This window comes from Epinephelus fuscoguttatus, linkage group LG5 (genome assembly GCF_011397635.1).
Source record: "Epinephelus fuscoguttatus linkage group LG5, E.fuscoguttatus.final_Chr_v1".
Lineage (NCBI taxonomy): Eukaryota > Metazoa > Chordata > Actinopteri > Perciformes > Serranidae > Epinephelus > Epinephelus fuscoguttatus.
This window is the reverse complement of record NC_064756.1, coordinates 31,899,614-31,921,247: the sequence shown is the minus strand read 5'-3', so window position 1 is coordinate 31,921,247 and position 21,634 is coordinate 31,899,614. Positions and strand designations below refer to the sequence as shown.

The 21,634-nt window shown below is 40.1% G+C and overlaps 1 protein-coding gene across 2 annotated transcripts in view; it reads right to left on the bottom strand.

Annotated features, from left to right (window-relative positions):
• Window positions 1-21,138, bottom strand: part of LOC125889212 (SR-related and CTD-associated factor 4-like) — a 39,903-nt gene extending 18,765 nt beyond the window's left edge. The window contains exons 1-16 of one of the 2 annotated variants that reach the window (XM_049577005.1): window positions 20,930-21,138; window positions 18,088-18,171; window positions 17,649-17,693; window positions 17,353-17,514; window positions 17,140-17,263; window positions 16,847-16,980; window positions 16,602-16,748; window positions 16,431-16,504; window positions 13,968-14,061; window positions 13,575-13,658; window positions 13,168-13,250; window positions 11,847-12,034; window positions 5,700-5,800; window positions 5,484-5,597; window positions 5,225-5,381; window positions 5,029-5,123 (exon numbers count right to left, since the gene is read on the bottom strand). In XM_049577005.1, the coding sequence (XP_049432962.1) occupies window positions 5,029-5,123; window positions 5,225-5,381; window positions 5,484-5,597; window positions 5,700-5,800; window positions 11,847-12,034; window positions 13,168-13,250; window positions 13,575-13,658; window positions 13,968-14,061; window positions 16,431-16,504; window positions 16,602-16,748; window positions 16,847-16,980; window positions 17,140-17,263; window positions 17,353-17,514; window positions 17,649-17,693; window positions 18,088-18,171; window positions 20,930-20,959 (1,716 nt within the window). In that variant the 5' untranslated portion in view covers window positions 20,960-21,138. The remainder of the gene's footprint in view (window positions 1-5,028; window positions 5,124-5,224; window positions 5,382-5,483; window positions 5,598-5,699; window positions 5,801-11,846; window positions 12,035-13,167; window positions 13,251-13,574; window positions 13,659-13,967; window positions 14,062-16,430; window positions 16,505-16,601; window positions 16,749-16,846; window positions 16,981-17,139; window positions 17,264-17,352; window positions 17,515-17,648; window positions 17,694-18,087; window positions 18,172-20,929) is intronic. The other variant, XM_049577004.1, reaches the window with a different exon arrangement.
• Window positions 21,139-21,634: the final 496 nt, after the last annotated feature.

Below are 21,634 nucleotides of genomic sequence, written 5' to 3'. Positions count from 1 at the left end.
TCTAGTCTAGTCTTTTTTTTTTTAATTCTGAGCATTAAAGTGTAATAGTTTTTAAGCATTTAATATAGGTGTCTCTGTTGGGTTGGGTCAGTGAAGGAATACATCTGCCATAGGCTGAATCTGTCCAGTTTACATTATATTAGAATCTTTGTGACTTTTCAAGAAATACTGCATCGATATAGGTTTTCTATAAAGCATTTGTCATTCTCAGTTACACTTCAGTTGTGTTGATGTGCCACATGGAGCTCACAAGCCGATATACAGTTGTTAATACACATAAACCCAAATACACTACCAGTTAAATTTGTGTCATTTTTTGACACCAAGTCTGTTGTCAGATGTCAGTGCTGACCGTTTATTTTCTTGGCCTTGAGATCAGCAGCCTATTTCATGTCTAGGGTAAACTAGACCAGACTGTGTAAATTACTCACAGTTGAAATGTAGATGCAATGAGTACTGGCCAAGCCATTGGGTATAGCATCATTACTGACAAAGGCTTAACCTATGTTAAATTCTAAAAGAGCATATGCAGTTTTACGGGAAAGGACTGAAACTTAAAATCATCATTTGTTTTAAACTTTTGGTTGACACAGTAAGCATCTCTGTTTGACATGCCAGTTAGTTGAACCATTAGTGAATTTCACCAATAACACAGCAGAGGTATCAGCTGTGTTACTATGTACTTGCGCCCTAACCAACACATTCTCACTACCAACTCGTCAAAGACTAACACTTGGGCAGCAGCCCTACGCATCAAACTATTGACAATCTATGTACTCCAGACATTTAGTTTTGGACACTCCAAGACAGCATGTCCAATTACGCATGTTACATGCATAGTTTCTTTTCAAAACACACTTCCATGTTCCTGGGAAATGTACAGTTTCTGCTCGTTAAATGCATTATCTCTTTTCAAAATAAGCTTCAAATGTAGGTTTACTACATTTTTAGGTTTACTTTCTTACGCCCCGGTGACCCTGCCTGTGTGAGCAGCACTTGATGGCTACCTCGCTGAACTGCTGCAGCTTGCATGCCTGCAGTGTTTACACAGGCAATGTTGCTGCAGTGGCACTGCTGTTGCAGAGGTGCCTGCTGCTATGAGTACTTTATTTCCACAGTTAAAAGCCAGTAATCTACTCATTTATGGAGCTATGCAAGGCAGCTCCATAACACAACGTAGTCCTGCAAAAATTTCACAATAAAAAGCCTCGTGTTAACAAATAAAGGGATTCTGTTCCAAGAAACGTCAGTGGGCTTTTATTTGGAAATAGAAACAGGAAGTGTTGATTTAAAAATAAAAAATTCTATTACTTTCATGTCTGTGACACTTATAGACATAGAAACTGTTAGGGTTGGGAATCTCTCTGTGATAGACGATTCGATACGTATCTAGATACACGGGTTACGATACGATTCAAAAACGATATATTTTTAATACAGAACGATTCGATACAGTGTAGGAACGATACGATTTGATACGATTCGATACAGTGTAGGAATGTTATGATTCGATACGATTCTATGGTTAACATTTGTTGATGTAGACATTAATCATGCATTATAAAATAAAGACGCCAATTCTATAAAAGTGACATTCTTACAGTATTTTCAAATTTGTAAAAGACCACATCCCCAAGCATTGTTGCTGTATGGCACTGGCAAAAATAAAATAACAAGACAAACAACAACAAAATCACACATTGTCTGTGTTTTTGTATGTATCTTATATGGACTTGAGTCTGGAATAAAGTTTATCATAACGCTGTACAATATAAACATAAAGCAGAATAAAATAATAACATGCAATGTAAGGGCAGAATCTGACTGATATCATGGACTGTGATGACTAGCAGCTTATCACTGACAGCATGTCAGACTATTTCTCTGTGTTTGCTACACTCTGTGTTTGTCATTTATAAAAAGATAAATCACTTTTCTATAATACATCAATGATATTTCAATGGAATAAATTACTTATTGACTTATTCATACTTCAAAAACAGCATCAATAAGTGATTAACATAGGGGGGATCAAAATAAAATAAATAAATAAAATAAAAATCAACCAGCCATCCTCCTCCCCTGACAAGTAAAGAACAGTCCCTAAAGTGCGGTGAGGTTTGTGGAACGGCTCATTTCTCTTCTGACACGTCACATACCTGTGTGCCGCCACAGCTCGGCTGTTCAGGTATTTCTGGCCAGTCACGACACCGACAAAGACTTCTTGGACCTGGAGCCGGGCTTCTCGGTCGCCAGTAAGCCGTTATCTTGCACTGCGAAGCACTATGGCTGCCGTATTTGACAGGAATACGTATTTCTGTCTGTGTCTGTGAACCCTGTTCAACCCACAACTGGCAGGATTCGCCTTTACGGCCAGGCCCCACCGGCTGCAAACTTAAGCGTCATGTCAGCGTAACGTCGCGGCGTATTCATTTGGGCTCCACTGACTGCGTACTGAAGCGACACGTAGAGAAGCCAGTGGGGTTGTTTACCGTTTGCCGAGCCGAGAGGCTGCATGTAGGCTGCATGAAATGTTAAAGCATTTTCCACCTAAATTATTAGGCCTACATATATTTGAGTTATCTACAAGTTTACTGTACTGTTTGTCATCTACTCTTTCAAATGTCCACCACGGACATTTACACAATGTCACGGATAAACATGGGTAAATGCATGAAAAAAAATCACCACATATCACGTCTGATAATGGTTCATTCATATTCATTTAAAAACACATTGTGCTCGTTTAGCTGCTGGAGGGTCGCGTAGGGGAGCGTAGCGCGACAAAAATAGAAGAGCCGCGTAAAATAGAGATCTCTCGCTTGTCAAACCGGATATCCGGTCGTATCAGTTAATCGTTCCCAACCCTAGAAACTGTATTGAAAGGTGATATGATGTCAGTATGATTATCAAAAGACCATTTTCACAGTCTATTTTTGCTGAATGCATGTGTCACGTGTAGAAAATAGGTGAGACTCCTATTCTCTAGATGTTCTGTGGCTAAGCAGCAGTTAAGCAGCAGCTGCACCACGCCTGAGTAACACTGCTTACGCAGGGCATGTTGCTGCTCTAACCTGTAAACACAGGCGCCGAGAAAAAAAAAGAGGTTCCGTAACACACACGCGCTGCTCACACAGGCAGTGTGCCCTAAGCATTGGGTTTAGGCAACAAAAATACATTCTTAGGTCAACAAAAAAGATCATGGTTTGGTTTGAAATTAAATTATTTTCTAACAAAACATGATGTATATCATGTGGCATATGTCACATACATCATGTGACATACTATGTTACATACTGACTATTTGTTTCAAATGGGAAACTAACAAAAGTCTCCTGGGTCAAAGTCCTGTGTTTGTTTGACCCATCCACCCCCTCCCCTGTCGCCCTACTCAGACTTTCTCGCTCTTTATACTATGTCAGTTGCTCTGAGGGTCAAAAAGTGTTGCGGCCCAGTGCATCTCATACAGATGCTAAAGGGTGCCCTGGTATCTGATGCAGAGGACCACTGTTCAAGAGTTGGCATTTGACGAGGTGGGAGTGAGAATGGGTTGACAAAACTTAAGCTAAGCACCAATATACAGTGTAACCATGATTTCACGGACCTAGGCATAATGTGTGCCATTTCACAATTTTAATATACATTTTTCAGCCAATTTGGACAAGGCATTTCCTGTGGCCCATGGTACAACTCCTGGTGAAAGCTTTCTGAAGCTAAAGGTGTGTTCACACCTGACCTATTTTTTTTTTCCCCGCTAGAGACGAGTTTACATACAAAGTCAATGCAAACGGGCGATTGAGCATATATTCGCCCGGGAGAAACATCGCTTGGGCTCCGGGCGACAGCGACAGAGAATTTTGCTCGTCACTTGAGATGAGAAATCCCATCTGGAGCTGTATTTCACTGGGTCCTGTCGCTTGCAGCTCAACGCTGATTGGCTGCCATAATCCCAGAATCCCGGGGTGGGGGGGGTGGGATTGCTTGACTGTCATGACATGTCAGCTTCATTAAAAGTATAGCTGCAAATTAAAAGCAACAATAGATGTAAAAAACACACAGACACAATGCATCTGTGATCAGTTCCCTAATTTAAATTTTAACAATTTTTTCAATCTTCTCCAATTTCTCGTTTTATTTTATGGAAGTGATCAATGTAAGTGCACTTGTCCTAGAACCGCCAAGACGGTTTTTATAATGCAAATAACTCTGTTTAGATAAAACCTACAAGTTTATCTTCCTATGACTTTTCCTAAAAATGTGTCTTGTATGTTTTCTAAAGCCTATAAGTTACAAAAATGAAACATAGTAGACTTCTGAGCATTTATACCACCGACCGAAATTATACATTTTGATACATACAGGTAGGCTATACATATTGCTAAACTCTGTAAAAGTGCACCAAAGCATACATTTTCACTTCCAAATATTTATTTGAAAACGAAATTATTCATACTGTCAATAAAAAAATATTTTGTTAATAATAAAAAATGAATGTAATCTCAACAGTCACATGGTTTTTTATTGACCGTATGAATGATTTCGTTTTCAAATAAATATTTGGAAATGAAAATGTATGCTTTGGTGTACTTTTTCAGAATTTTGCAATATGTATACCTATATGTATCAAAATGTATAATTTTCAGCCGCTGCCGCGGTCAGAGGTATATATGTTCAGATGTATTGTCTCTGTGTGTTTTTATATCTATTGTTGCTTTTAATTTGCAGCTATAATTTTAATGAAGCTGACATGTCATGACAGTCAGCCCCACTTTGGTTTAGAAGACTGAGCCATTCACTTGAGTAATTTCTTTAAATTTAAACTTGAAGTGGCTTGATTTTTGAACAGGAGATGAGAGGGTGGTTCAGATAAGCTCCACTACTCAAGTTTAACAATAATTTATTTTCCTTACAGCCTCCACAAGAAAGACTGTGAAGTAAGCCTCTTACACCAAGGCCATTAAACCAATAAAATATCAGCACTTGTAACTGTTGAAAAAAAAAGTTGTTTAAAGACTGTATTAGCATTACCTGAATGTGAGCAGTGACAGTTCCATCTGCTGGTACACTTTCCAGAGCCCCATTTACAGCTGCCTGCTTTTTGAGGTCCTTGCCATGATTCCACTCTGTGCACAATAGAAAATACAATGACATTGTTAGAAAACAGTTTCTATTATCCCGTGGCAGGTACATTTGAGCCATCCTAAAGGAAAAGGTAAGTTTTTACCTGGATTTAGTGTCTCTGTGTCCAGCATACCCCCTTCTCGATAGCTCTCCAACTCCTCAACTTTGACTTTGCTCCAGGGGATGTAGGTAACTCCCCGCTCCACATCCCAGAACTTTTTGTGTGCTGACTTTATACCTTTGTTCAAAGCCCAAGCAATCTAGGCAAGAATGACATTAGCTATGATCAAGTTAACAATCACCACTAACAGGTCACAGAACAATATAAAACTGGGGGAAAAAAACAATGTGTGTTTATGTACCTTAACAGGTTTCTGATTGACTTTGTATGACCCCCTACTGAGTTTGTTCAAAGCCGTATAGGCATCTTGTCTGTGAACCATAACAATATAGGCACAACCCCTCGGAGGAATCATCTGGACATAGAGAAAGAAAAGGTAATAGTGAAATTCTTGATTACATTACCTATCTTATGAGCCCACAGAGCATTATGTTTGACATGTATAGTCCAAACTTACATTTATAGACTCAATCTGGCCAAATTCTTCCAAAAGGGACATCACATCAGACTGCTGAGTTTTCTTGTCTAGCTGTCCAACCCATAGTGTGGTGCTGCAAACTAAGAGAAAGGGGGGGGGGGGGGATAAAAAAGAAATTCGTAACTGCTTGGAACGTGCAACAGATTTAGGTTGTGTTAAACATCACTGTCTGTTTAAATGTGAATGCTTGACACTAGGTGTGTCATGAGAAGTGGACTTTTAGTTTACTAAACAGTTGTTCTGCTATTGATACCAGTATCGCAAATACTTCAAACTGCCTAAAAGGCTAGATCCGCTATCTACAAGTACTTGAGTCTATGCATCATTATGATATTAGTGATTCAATAATTAACTTCAAAGTAGTTTCACACCAAGGTAAAACAGAAGTTGTCTCAAAAATCAATTCTTCGTCGCGGCAAATTGATTCCCAGTATATAGTGCAACGTTAGCCATTACCAAAAGTTGTTACCAATTTCAACACCAGCAATCTTCTAAAGCCATGCCATACAACAATGATAGCAGTAATTTCACATCCATACAGGTAGTAGTAGTAGTAGTAGTAGTAGTAGTAGTCCACTACTACTACACTACTAATACTAATGAACTACTTTTAATGATTTTATTTGTTTAAAGTCTGGTCATTGGCTGGATGGCCGATCTCTGTTTTTGATCGGCGGATTTTGAGCTTTTTGGACACGGGCGACTGGTGACACAGCCACACCCCAAACTTCATTAGCGTTTTGCTAACTTTTAGCAACAATCTAGTTTTTCTCTGCTCTACAACTGGATTAACTACAATGATACTGCCTGCCTGAGAGTGAAAGTCCCCGTGAACACTTTGGCCACCCCAGAAGCCTTTTTACACCTTCTGTGCCATTTTCTGGACACCGGAGTGACTGCAGCTACCTGGCGAAACTCACTGGTTTCTCCCGGACACTCATTCACCTCTACGCGCCGGTAAGTCCCGCTTTCTACCGGACCCCAACCCACCCTGATCTGAGTCAACACACTTTTGGAGTCCCTGCGTGTAAGTTTTTACTGTGGCTGCTGCTAAAAAAAAAAAAAAAACTTGAGAAGGTAGCTTTCTGGAGAATATCATCACGTCATTACGCATTACACCGTTGCTGCCAGAGTTTGTTTTCTGCTTCCTTGGCTACCCCATCTGTCCCCCATGGCTCCACTCACCTCTCCACACCACTGTGACAGCTGTATCCACAAAACCCAGAAGATTGCGGAGCTGGAGCAGCGCATTTCAAACCTCTACTGGATTAGGGATGAAGAGGCGCGGCTTGACTCCGTTGTCGCTCCAGGTCCTGGTACCCATGGCAATCCTGCGGATCTGGACTCAACCATCCCAGAATTTGGTCCCGGCTCCATGGATACAGCAGATCCCAACTCCACTAGCTTGGCCCCAGCTGAGCGGTCAGCCTCGGCTCCTCAGCTCCGAGCTGATGATCCAGCCGCCACAGCGACATCCAGGCCGGCCTCCTCAGCTGCAGCCCCACATCCTCCGGCGGAGGACCCGTGGCTGCTGCTGGGGGCCAAGCCTAAATGGGCAAGCAGCAGTGCAACTTTAGCTACTTTCACCTTCGGTCCAAATCCGAGGTTCAGAACTAACAACTCCACTCCCAACCAAGAGCCATGGTCCACAGTACATGGAAAAAAGCGAGCGAGGTCCAGCCCGATACATGCTCCACCTTGTGAGCTCCAACTGGAGAACAGATGTAACACCTTGAGTGTTGAGGAATTCCCTCCGCTGCAAACTGTCCATTCTCCTCCCGTTTGCCCTTCAACTGATTCACTGCCAGCAGCCCGGGGGGTTGTGGGGTCTGTTTCGGGACCCCCCAGGCGCAGGATCGTGAAGGAGGCTGCTCTCAGGGCGAGACGCTTCGGCGGTCTTCCATGCTGTGAAGGGTCGTGTGAGCCCCCAGCCACCGCTGAGGTTGTGACCTCTCCTCACACTCCACAAACAGTCCCCACAGAGCAGCGGCGCTCGCCCCCTCGTCCTCGGCCACTGTTCCCCCCAACCACCGCCATAGTGGGTGACTCCATAACCAGGAACATTCGCTTTTTTAATTCCACCACCCACTGTTTTCCAGGAGCCACTGTCACAAAAATCAGAGATAAACTCCCGGACCTACTGCAATCATTTCCACACTCCATTAAACGTCTGATCGAACCGCCTGCAATATCTACGGGTTTAATTTCATAGACAATTTTAACTTATTTTGGAACCGCCCCTCCTTTTATCGACATGACGGACTTCACCCGAGCAGGTTAGGAAACCGTGTTAGCAGCCAACATACAGCATACCGTACACACAACACTCGATCAACAACAAATCATTCACGCTGAATGATTTTTTCCATCGCTAGAGATTTAGATTTCATGTTTTTCACAGAGACCTGGCAAAGGGATGAAGATTATGTGTCCATGAAGGAGCTATGCCCGCCTGATTGCGCATTCATATGTGGCCCAAGGACCACTGGCCGTGGTGGTGGCCTTGCTTTGTTGTACAAAGACAGTTTCTCCTCGAGGAGAGTGAATTGTGGAACTTTTACCTCATTTGAACTGCTTATTTCTAAAGTTGGCCGCTCTAACCCGTTTTATTGTATTTTAATTTATCTCCCTCCTGGTATTAATGGCGCCTTTCTGGCTGAATTCAGTGACTTTTTGGCTTCCATCACTAAATTTCAAAGAATCTTAATGCTTGGGGATTTTAATGTGCCTGTAAATGACACCACAAACTCCTTTGCTAATAATTTTATAAATCTCACCGAATCTTTTCTTTTTGTGCAACATGTCAATGGCCCGACACACATTAAGGGAAACACGCTGGAACTTGTTTTTACACTTGGTTTAGACATTGATTGTATCGTCTCTGAGGAGCTGCCCGTCACTGATCACATCTGCATCCTGTTTAATTTGTCTATTATTGCTGATTGTTCAACCAGCAAGCATACAAAACTCACCCGTATGTTAAATAACCTCTCTGCTGAGAAATTCTCATTCGCTTTTAACAGTGTGGCGCAGCCTGTTAGTATTAATGTTGACGTTGACTCCCAAGTTTTAACTTTTAACTCACACTGCTCTGCTATTCTTGATAAGATTGCTCCTTTAAAGCCTCGAACTATCCCCGCCGCTAATCCCACTCCCTGGCTGAACGACGACATCCGCTGCCTTCGTCGTAAATGTCAGAGAGCTGAGCGCAAGCAAGCTTCATGTACATCGTCTTTATTTTAAAGAACTGTTAGCTGAATTCAATTCTGTTGTTAGGGTAGCCAGAGCCTCTTATTTTAAAAATCTCATCATCTCCAACAAGAGAAATCCCAGGGTCATTTTTGACACTATAAGTAGCATTACTGGTGCGCAACCGCCTGTTTCTACCTGTGTCCTCTGATGAGGACTGTAGCAATTTTTTAATGTATTTTGTGAATAAGGTTGCCAGTGTCAAGGCCAGTATAACACCCTCCTCCTCCTCCCTTCCTGATCCTCCCAAACAATTGCTGTTATTGACAATTTCTCACCTGTCTCCTTACAAGACTTAGCAGATCTTGTGTGCACTATGAAGATCTCTTCTAGTCCGCTGGATATCCTGCCCACAACTTTACTGAAAAATGTTTTCAGCACTATTGGTCCATCTCTGCTCTCCATAATCAATAGCTCACTGGTTTCTGGTCGTGTCCCGTCCCATTTCAAGCAAGCGGTTGTTCAGCCGCTTCTCAAAAAGCCCAATCTGGACCCCGATGTTCTTAGTAACTACTGGCCCATTTCCAAGCTGCCCTTTGTATCTAAGATTCTATAAAAAGCAGTTGCAAACCAGTTAGTGACAGTGTTGAACAGTTACAATATCTTAGATAAATTTCAGTCCGGTTATCGTCAGTTACATTCCACAGAAACTGCTCTTCTCAGGGTCTCCAATGACATCATGATGGCCTCTGATGCCGGTAAATCCACTATCCTGGTTCTGCTTGATCTCAGTGCAGCCTTTGACACTGTTGATCACCACATCCTTTTAGACAGACTGAGGGTCATGGTAGGGATCTCAGGGACCGCTCTTCATTGGTTTAAACCCTATCTGTCTGATTGATCCTTTTCTGTGGCTGTTGGCCCTCATAAATCAGAGTTTGCCCCCCTTTCTTGCGGGGTGCCCCAAGGTTCAGTGCTTGGGCCTATCCTCTTTACGCTATACATGCTCCCTCTCAGAGATGTCATCAGCAATTTTGAAGGTATCTCATACCATATGTATGCAGATGACCTCCAGTTATATTTTTCTTTTAACCCTGATAGGACCGATGAAATTGACTCACTGTACGATTGTATGAATGTAATTAAGGACTGGATGTCTTCTAACTCCCTTCAGTTGAACTCAGCTAAAACTGAGATTTTAATTATTGCACCTGATGCCTCAGCATCTAAAGTGGCCTGCTGCTTAGGGTCCCTCAGTGCAAATGTGCACCCCAAGTTGAGAAACCTTGGGGTCACATTTGATCAGGCCATGCTCTTCGATGACCACATCAAAACTGTCACTCGCTCCTGCTTTTTCCACCTCAAAAACATTTCCAAACTCAGATCCATGTTAACTTATTCCAAGCTAGAAATGATCATCCATGCTTTTATTTCCTCACGTCTGGATTACTGTAATTCTCTTTTCACCTGTCTCAATAAAACTTCATTAGACTGCCTCCAGTTGGTCCAGAACGCTGCCGCCAGGCTTCTGTCCAGATCTCATAAGTTCACTCACATCACTCCGGTCCTGGCATCCCTGCACTGGCTCCCTGTTAATTTCAGGATCCAGCACAAAATTCTAACCATCACTTACAGAGCCCTCCATGGTCAAGCACCTGCATACTTGACGGATCTGGTGTCCTTTCACTGTCCTGTCAGATCACTGCGGTCTGCTGAAGGCCACCTACTTACTGTCCCTCACACAAGATTAAAGACGAAAGGTGATAGAGCCTTTAAGGCTGTTGCACCGAAATGGTGGAATGCACTACCTCATGAGCTGAGAGCGGCCTCTTCTGTGGACATTTTTAAAAAGCAGTTAAAAACACGTCTGTTTAGGCTTGCGTTCCATTAATTGTCCATTGTATCATCTCTGTATTTCACTGCACTTTACTTTTTATTTGTTTTTGTGTATTTTGCATTGTTTCTGTTATTGTATTTTATCTTGTGAAGCACTTTGTGAGTCCTCTCTGTGAGAAGTGCTAGATAAATAAATTTTACTTACTTACACAGCTATGATTTTTTTTTTTTTTTGCAATGACATTGGATTGGTACATAGTTTTGGCTGCTATGCAAGTTCAGGTATCAATATTAGTACTGGGTAGGAGAAAAATTGTATTTGAATGTCCCTATTTTTAGGTAATCACAGTACTGAGGAATTTCATTTCTTATGGTATTAGTGAGGACTACAAACTCTTCCATCTTGTGCTCACTCATAATTTTGCCATGACTAAAACAAATGCAGCTGATGAATAAAAAACACCATCATAACACTTGTGTTACTGCATTATGCACCAAAAGTAGTGTTAATTCTGGCAGTGAAATATATGGATGCATGAAGTCAACCTCACCTTTTAAGCATACAATTTACTTTCCCCTTGGCAGGTTACTATATTTATGCCACTTTTTGAAAAAGAATCAATTTTGCATAAAGCTCTTTAAATGCGTTCTATGACTAGACATCTAATCAGTTATAGTAATGCTTCTATAACTCCACAAGAGCATGTGTGAGAAATGACATGCACAAGGTTTTTGTACTTTGCACTAATTAGTACTAAGGAACACATTAAACAAATTCAATATTTTTTCGGATGCACAAGGAAATAAAATCCATTGAATAAACCATACAAAATACAGGTTGAGTCTATCAAAACACCATGAGTCAATCAAAGTTCTCAACTCCAAAAATATAATCAACAACCACTGATAATGATAATTACGTGCTGTAGCCCTCTGCAGATACACAGCAGTGAGGTTTCATTTTAGTGATCACTTGTTAAATTAAAGTGGCCCCTCTCTACAGGCTTAGGCGACTTGCATGTAGACGTGATTCCAGTTGTTCTGTGTACTAGTAAATATCATACATGACATTCACAATTTAGTTTCTGTTGTAGCACTTACCACTGAGTGTCTGGCTCTTTATGCTGGGAAGACCTTTTTGTCTGCGCTCTCTGTCCTTCTCTCTTTCATTCCTGTCCTGAGAACGAGAGCGAGATCTCCAGCGCCGTTCTCTGGAGCGAGAATTTGAGCGTCGATGCCTTGACCTTCTTGAGCGTGATGAAGATCTTGATCTTCTTCTCCTGGGAGATCTGAAACACAATAGATTGAACCAGCTGAAATATGCTGACATCAAATAATGGACATGACAACATGACACTGAGTAATGGGAGTCCAAGGCAGACACTGAGAGCACCAGTGCTTGCCCTGCATTAATTACTACATTCTTTCTGATGTGTAATTTAACCATCAGGATGCGATGACTCAAGCTGGGTTAAAATAATCGATTCATCCATTTCAAAACAATCTTCATTTGAATGACTCCATATTGATTAATAAAATCCAAGATTGATCTTTTAATATACGCCTTTTCCCCATGAATGTGTGAAGCTTTAACCCCGTTAATCTTGCCAGTAATAAATGGGCCCCCCGGCGCTACATTATAAATGACCATTGTATTGAGAAGTTCCAACATTACTGGTTCTTTAATCTGTAACTGTTCACTTACTTTTTTTTATCTTTTGGTGTAATTTATTATCATGCTGCAGCAGCTTTTCTTCCTGCTGTCTGTGTTGCAAGGCTGTTGAGCCACTTTTACGCACAAAGACAGACACATGAACACCGAGTACAGATGCCACGGTGGAGACAGAGAAGTGAGGCTAACTTAGGCTGACAACAGCAATACTTAATACTGTAAGTGCAATAAAATCTCCATGAGGAAAAAGTCAATACTTTTACTATACTATTACTGTTGCTGCTCTAGAAACAACAATTAGTTATAAAATATTCAGTATTAATACTATTCTGAATTTATTCATCTTTATTTATTGTTCTGAATTTGTTTATCCAACTTTTTTATTTTTTAATAATTCCTTGTGCAGTTAACAGTATTAGTTCTCTGAGAATCTCTTTCACATTCTAGCAAAAATTGGTATTGTAACTGAAGTATCCCCAATTGAATTGGTATCAAATCGAAATCTTGTGAATCAAAATCGAATCGATTCAGGAAATCAGTGGCAATACCCACCCCTTCCACTGACTACTGCAACAGATTATAAAAGGATTGCTTAGCCCACTCCAACATTAAAAGCTCTTAAAAAACATAGGCTATGACAAGTGTAATGTGCCCCAATAAAAACTATGACAAACAGAATTCTGTTTGATAACAACATCTGACTGAGTTCACAGCGCTAAACAATTATCCGTGATGAGCACAGCCTCTTACCGTGAACCAGATCTGGATCTTGATCTCCTGCCATAGCCTCTGTGTCTGCTCTCTCGCCTAGATGAGTCTTCTCTTGAATTTCCCTGTTAGACAATGATAACATGATCATTTTATTTTTCCCATATTAATGCTTAATGAGCAGAGGTTTCAAGGTACCAACTCAAAGAGTTTACGCCACAGGCCTTAAATTCAAATGTGGCACAACACAGAAAGTTCTCTGCCAACTGAGGTAACCTAACCTTGTCTTGTTTCAACTGTACTAATGACAAAAACTAACTTTTAGAGAAAAGTTGACATTCAAATGCAAAAAAAAGGCTTGAGCTGAAAACTATTTTCTTTCTTCTTCTTCTTTCGCTCACAGGAGAGACATTTAATCAGCTTGAACTAAACTGGGTGTGAAGATTTACCTGTGATTGTGAATAAGCCTCATTAATGGCATGGTATCCATCTAGCATCATCTGATGTTCACCTTGAGTCATTCCTTCACTGTGCTGAGGGATGACAAAGAGACGGCCACAGGAGATAGTTAAAAAAAAAAGATAAAATTACTGTGGCAAGTGCAGTTTTAACTAAAGCTTGCAGATACACACTTTTGATCCTTTATATATTAAAAATCACAAAAATTTGAAGCATTCATCACTGTTACTACAATTTTGGCTTGACACTACACAGGACAAAATGCATAAATAGCAACATCATTTGCTTCATACAATTTGTATAGACCATGCTGGTATTATACTTCAGTGTTGCTATATCTGAGAGTGAGTTAAGTGCTTATATATGCAGTTATAAATGAATACCTCTATACCAGGCTGTCCCGTCATATATGGATGAACATTCTCGGTTTTCGGCATTTGACCAGGAAACTGGTTAAATACATTTTCAGGAATGCCTCTGTTATGACAAAATATACACAGAACAGTCTGGGTGTTACAAATCTACAAAGACAATACCATTGCACACCGTTTCACTAAAAGAATTACAATTGTGGGCCTTTTTCACAGCAGATATTTTGACATGTCATTGCAAGAAAACAGATGTGGTTAACAACATCACCAAGATCTCCATTAATTTTAGATTCTGCTTCTACATACTTGGTGCTGTGTATGTTGGCTCAGTGGTATGACTTACTAGGACATTTTTATGTAACAGAGTAATCAATAACATTCTTAGTTTTACCTGTGCTTTGACAAGTCAGTATGTGCAGTGAAACTGGCCTATTACCATGAGCTGATGTATTTCCAACCACTGGTTTTCTGCATAACATAAACATATATATATATATATATATATATATATATATATATATATATATATATATATAAAGACACATGAAAAAAATGGTTTTCTGTGGTGTAAATCTTGGCACAAGAGGTGTGAAGTCTGGCACTTGTGGGTGCTGTTTTGCTTTTTTGCCCTTGAGGCTTTTCTGGTTTGGTTACCTAGTTAAAAGTTCTTCAAATTACATCTACTCCTTCTACATCCTTGACAAATCCAGAATCAATTAAGTTTATCCACTGGCTACAAAAATGTCTCCCATTCTCAGTGTCATCGCACAAGAGGCTTCAAATTTCCACATCACATTTGTTTAAGTTACATACTGGACCAGGGGCCTGTATCATGAAGCAGGATTAATGTCTTAGCGAGGTAACTTCAGGGTTAACCCTGGGTTTTCGGTCTCACAAAGCCAGTTCAGTTCTTATCGGAGTAGATCACCATGGTAACTTACTCTGAATGGCTATCCTGCTCCAGAGCAGGGTAAGTTCAGGGTTGAATCTGATCCTATAAAAAGCACCACCCACTGGCCAATCAGCTGTTCGGAAAAAAATGACTCCGCTGACAGAAATGCAGCCCAGTCATGACGGGAAGTTAAATTAATTTGATTGATTTTGATTTGAAAGTTTATTTTGAACATTAAAAAAGAAAAGAAAGCAACAACAACAGACAATGAAAAGATTGTTCAAAAACAAGTGGAAAGAAGTCAAAATTTCATCCCACCCCTTCATAAGAAAGAAACTGATAATTTGTGGACACTTAATAGCACCATTAATTAGTGCCAATTTTGTTTTGTTGGAGGAAATGATCCTTGTTAAAGATAATGGGCCTAATTGACAGCTTTGCTGCTGGAAATGTGGAAAGTAGCCTATCATGTCTACACTTCATGGTGTTTGAGGGATTTTCCTTTTTGTTTTTTAAAGAGGGAGACTAGGTATATTTTTGCGCAGCTGTTAATTTCTAACACAGCTCAATATCAGGATGATTTTATTCAGACTATCAATTTGGTGTTGATATGATTTAATTGTGGCGTCAGCTTTAAGCTTTATTGTAGCATATATAATGTTATGACAAAGAAGACCAATTTATCAGACGCAATGATGTTAGACGATAATTGCAATTCATCTGCGCAGCATTGATTTCATGGGATTCAAGGGTGTGATCTGTGTCAGATGTACAGGTACAGGTACTGTAGCTACTTGAACCAGTGATGAGTAATTTAACCTACACATCATTTTATTTGCTACCTTGTTTTGTCTTGATTTTTCCCTCTCTCCTCCTCTATTTCTTCTTTCCTTACAGCTGCCACGGTGCTGGCCTTTTCTGTAACGTTGCTTTTCTCCTCCTCGTATTTTTAGTAGAATTAATCTCTGATCCTCATGAGAAATACTTTTTTTCCCCTCACATACGGCACTCTGTCAGGATGTGCAGTGACGCTGCGCTTCTTTCATGATTGTGATTGGTCTGCTGCGTGCGTGTTCACGGCTCTTGATAAAGCTACCCTGGGTTGAGTTACCGAGTTGATATCCAGCGTTGTGATACCGATTATCCTGATTGCCATTGTTAGAGTTAGTCAACCCAGGATAAGTCTGGGTAACCCAGGAAAGGTTGATCTCGCTTCATGATACAGGCCCCAGGACTAGCTTCATTGTTGTGATGTCACAAAATTCTCTCGAACGAACAAGGGTTAAACTGAGATTTGAGGAGAGCAAAGACATTCTTTCCCCCTTCACTTAATGAATGTGAAAACAGTCTGCTAGTGTCTGGACATACAGTACACCATTCTGCACATTGACAGTAAAGTGAAGGAACAATAAGCAACACACATTTTTATGTGAGGGGAACTTTAACCTGCCTCAACTCAGCAGAAAGCACACGCACGCACGCACGCACGCACGCACGCACTCTTAACCTAAAGAATTATGCTGTGCTGTTGGCCCTGCACTTACATGACAGCATTCACAACATATTCAATATAGTTTACTCACTGTGACTGGGCACTTCCTTCTTTAGCCGTTATATCATCAGGTTCATCGTCATAGTCAAATCGGTCAAGGAGTTTCTACGGAAATACATATATTACACAGTTAGGTATATGGGGAAAAAAAATGTATATATGATCACAGCAGGTTATGTTGTGAGACTGAATATGCCATTACCTCAGCTAAAGAGCTTTTCTTTTCAGTGTGTGCATTGTATGGGTTGAGCTGGGCCGCAGGCATCTGTGGTTGGTTTGGTATGTTGTTTCCGATGGTGGCTGCCAGGGTCTTATCTGCCTGCTGGAAGTTATGGAGCATCCTCTGCAGCTACAGAAGGGAGAAGGAGGGGCCATTCAGAATTTAAATGTTCCTTTACCTGCCATGACCCAGAAATTACAGTGCACTTAAACTCACGTATTGCTTACCTCCTGACCATGGGGGGACTGAAAAAGCTGTGCCACAGCAGCTAAGGCATCAGGACTGGGTAGCTGAGGCACAGCAGGCACAACTGGGGCACTAGTGACAGGAAGCTGTGTCTCAGGTTGGGGGTCAGCGGGAACTGTTTAGATACAACAAAAAGATAGACGTCTTTGCGTGACATTACATGCAGTTCATCAAACAGTGGATAAATTACAACTTCACTTTTCTTAACTCCCAATCAGCACAAGAGTGCATTGTTGCAAACATTGCTCAGAGAGATCTGTATTGGTTTCTCTACCTTCCAGTGCAGGAGCAGGTAAGCCTACAATTGCTCCATTGGCCATATCCATCAGAGGCTGAATGATGCCCATGTCGAACACACCATTCTTCTGCCACAAGTTCAGGACACGGATAATTTTGCTCTGGAAAAAAAACAATCCACCCCTTAAGATATATCTTATCATCATTCATTGTGATTAAATAAAATGCCACAAGCACAACCATGAAGTACCTTATCATCCTCTGGACAGCGGAAGAGGTTTTGGAAGGTATCTGTGAAGTTCTTTAAGAATCTGGGCCCAAATACATCCTTATCCACACCAAACTGATGCCTTGACTGTCGGACAATGGAATCCACCACATACAAACCAGGGACTTTTAACTCTGGCTTGCACTATTGAAAATGCACACAAACAAACAAAAAAATACACTTAATTCATATTGTCTCACTAAAAATTGCACTTGTAAAGTGCACTCTGTACTTAAATGTTGTATGTAGTGTACAGTAACAGGCTCCATTGCACATACCTTCTTGATGAACTTTTCAACAATCTGTACGACATGTTTGTAAAGCTAATAAAAGATACAAAATAATATCAGTAACAGTATTCTAGATAATACTTTAATAATGTGAAAGTATAACCAGAGAGCAATGAAAAATCATGATAATAAAATTCTCATGTACTACAGGATTTCTGTAATCATTAAAATAAGCATCATATTGTCTGGCATCAAAGATTTTTGCACGAAAGATAGATATATTTGTCTTAGATATTGCTAAAACAAATAGGTTTTTCCAATTTCTATTGCATATCATAAAACCCAAGGTGCAAATTACATGTCACATCGCTTTGGTTGTAATGACAGTGTTTCATTCAAAAACAACTCAATCAAATCATCCCAGAGTCACCACTTGCATTAGCCACTCCTTGCTATGACAATAAAATTCAGACATTGTTTGATTTACCTTGATAGCTTTGATGGCTGATTTTGTTACAGACATCATCTTAGCACGGGATATTGGAGGCTTCAGGTCAATCATGGAGAACAACTGATTGATTTTCAAAAAAGAATTACATCAGTTAGTTTTAATATAAAGAATGCCAGTACACAATAACATTGGGAAACACAATTTCCTGCTTTATATCAAAACAGGCAACACAGACACCACTTAACTACAGTAACATAAAGCCATTTCCCACTAGTACATCATAGAAAACGCAGTAATGGCAAACTCAACATAATTATGAAAAAAGATATCATAAACAAGATTTTTCCACATACTAATGCACTGCATGCGTTTTCATAACCCTGCATTTTCACAGACTATTTGATGTAGGTAAAAACAGAACTCCTGAGGGGTATTCCAGAAAGCGGGTTATGTGAAAACTCAGAGTAAGTTAACCCTGAGATGAGGGAAACACTGAGTTATCCATTCCAGAAAGAGAGGTGACTGAAACTCTGAGTCAATCACCATGGTAACAGACTCTGTGAACATAACCTGCTCGCTGACAGGTTTTCTTAAATAAACCCTGAGTTTTTCTCTGTCTCCTCCCTCTTACACGCTGTTTCATTTCCTCATTCATTCAGTCCTTGTCAAAGCTTGTATCGAAGCGCATTAATTAGTGGAGATTTACCGTCTGTCACAGTCTAAATCCTGCTGGATATTAGTTTGTTACTCAGGACTGTCTTAAGTTACTGAATTTATGCACATCAATCATTTCTTTGGACATCGGTTTTTGTCTTAACATTCAAATATTACACAGCGAGATTCACCCTCAGCTCAGAATCAAACCTCTGTCCTTTTTATATTTATTATTTTTTATAACACTGCACAAGGATCAGACTGTCAGTCTGTTAGAGCAGCTCCCAAATGTTTATTGCACATAATGTGAAGGTCTAATTATTTAAATTTTAAAAATCGGTATGAAGCTTTAGACACATAGTATCAATGACTAATGACCTCTATCACTGATGTCATTAGTCGCACTGATGGAACATAAGTCCTATAGCCTAATATTGGGGATTATATGTTAATATTTCTGAGTGAGCAATGGTGCAGCATTTCAGTGTCTTTAAATTTACTACATTTGTAGCTGAAATAAAGTCACTGAATGCTGTTGAGTCAAGATACAAATAGATGTCCAATATTTTAAAATCTACTGTATTTTAACCTTAACGTCTTTTCAAGTGCAAATCACCAAACATATTATTACTGGGTCACACTGTGAGTTTACAGCCATGTCTTTATGTCTTTGATCTATAGCCTAGCCTATATGTTTTAAATCTTACTATGTTTCAGTTGCCGCCTCCTGTGTTTTTCCCCATTAGATTAAATCTGAACAAATATATTATTATATATTATTAATATAATGTAATGTCTCGACAGCCTGATACACAGTCAGATTCCACCACTTTAAGTCTGATAAATGATGAATAAACGGATACCACTGAAAAAACTTTTTTATTAACTTTAAGGTTAACTTATTTACACTTTCCTCGCTCTGACTCAGGCTCTTCTTTTAAAGATAAACGTGCACCGTCTGCTACACATGCATTAATATCTCTACATCCACTGGATTAAAATGGAGGCGCTGTCTTTTATTTACCTGTTGCCATGGTGAATCGTGGAGTCGGAGCTCAATTGATGATGGCTTTTTATTGTCGGTTTAACTCAGAGTGAACATACTCAGAGTTGACTGAACTAACTCAGATCAGCTGTTCTGGAACCGGTAACTCAGAGTTTCCCATCTCAGGGTAAATCAACTCAGAGTTCAGGGTTAGACTCAGAGTTTGTTGAACCTCCTACCTGGAATATCCCTCTGTTCTTTACTTGGGTTGTGAAAAGTTAACAACTTACACTCTAGACTGTAACACTGTCCAACCGTCTGTGATTAAGGAAAGTGGATTTATGTTTATGAAAGTACCTCTTAGACAACGTTTACCGATTACCCCAAGCTCATTTACATACATGTACAGATGTGTAAAACACTGTTAGATGAATAGTCTTTGTTTTTGATACCTTGAGATATATATATATATATATATATATATATATATATACACACGGGGTTTGTCTTTGAAAGTTTCGTATTAAGTCTTGAAAGCAGCACGTACATTAAATAGCACCAAATTACAGACCCTGTATAGCAATGTCCCAACACCAACGATACACACATTCAAAAAACACTGCAAGACAAGACAACAGTCCGGTGCAACACCGGAGTCCTCGGGTGGCATAAATGAAATAACACGTACTCATATAGTTACGACTCATATAATTAACTCAAGACGATACATTGTGCGTTAATATCGTTATGCTACCGTTACACTGAACTTCCTCATATTAAGCAGTTGGTAGCAATGCTAACATTACCTGGTGAGTCGACAGCGTAATTATAAATATTGAAAGCATGACAGATAATTAATTCTATGGGAGTGAGATACAGGGCTACAGAGACAGCTGTTATTCTAACATAACTACAGACGGTTCATCGTGCAGTCAGTGGCAAGTTAGCAGTTAGCTGAAATCATGGGCCTTGCAAAATTAATGTAACGTTACCAGGGGCCTAAGCTAGTAGCTAACAAATCCAATCAAGCAATGTTTACTTTTTAATTGAGCGCGTTCAACTAAGCAAACAATTTCCCCCAAAACGAACCAATTCGTTTTCTTCAGTAGACTATATTACCAGTAGCTCAGCTATTAAACATATTAGCTGGCGTTAATGTAACGTTACAGCAACGGATATATGTTAGCGTTCGTGTTAGCCTTCGGGTTTAGCTTTTTGGACAAGACAAGCAAACTTTACCTCCATGTTGAACGCGTTTACTGCATCCATAATGGTTTGTTGTATTGAAAGCTGGCTGACGAACGTTTCTATTTTGTTACTCTACCCAATCATAATCATGTGCCGTTATATAACGTTAGCTAACAACATGAACAGCGACGTTGACGGGCTCTATTTTTATTGTCACATTGCTAGTCAAAGCTCTACGCTGTGCTAGGAGGTGCCACTAGTCTCGCGGTTCCACTCCGTGTGCGTCCGTCAACGTCTGATGTCACAGATAATGCTGCCTTCAGGATTATCGGAAGAATTACTTTGCTTTTTATTGACTAGGCAAGTAATGCAGGGTCAGCTTTGAAAATCAAACGACAACGACTACAGTAATACAAGTGCACCTCATTAGGCCCACTCATCAATTGCAATCAAAGCACTAGGACGCTATATTAGGTAGCCTATTTTCATTATTCATGTTGCCCTACCCATTTCATTTTCCTTCAGTATTTTTTTTTTCACCCTGTTGAATGGCTCTATTATGAACTCCTGTGGCCAAACCTGCACACTGCATGCATTTGCTGAAATATAGTCAGCAGAACTGACACGAGGAAAAACAACTTGAGCTGAGCAAACGTGGGCGAGGATAAGAGGCAGCTTTCCCTAAGCTTGCTGAAATACACAAGACCATCTTTAGAAAGAAGAATCAACAGCGATTTTGTTTTTCCATCATGGTGA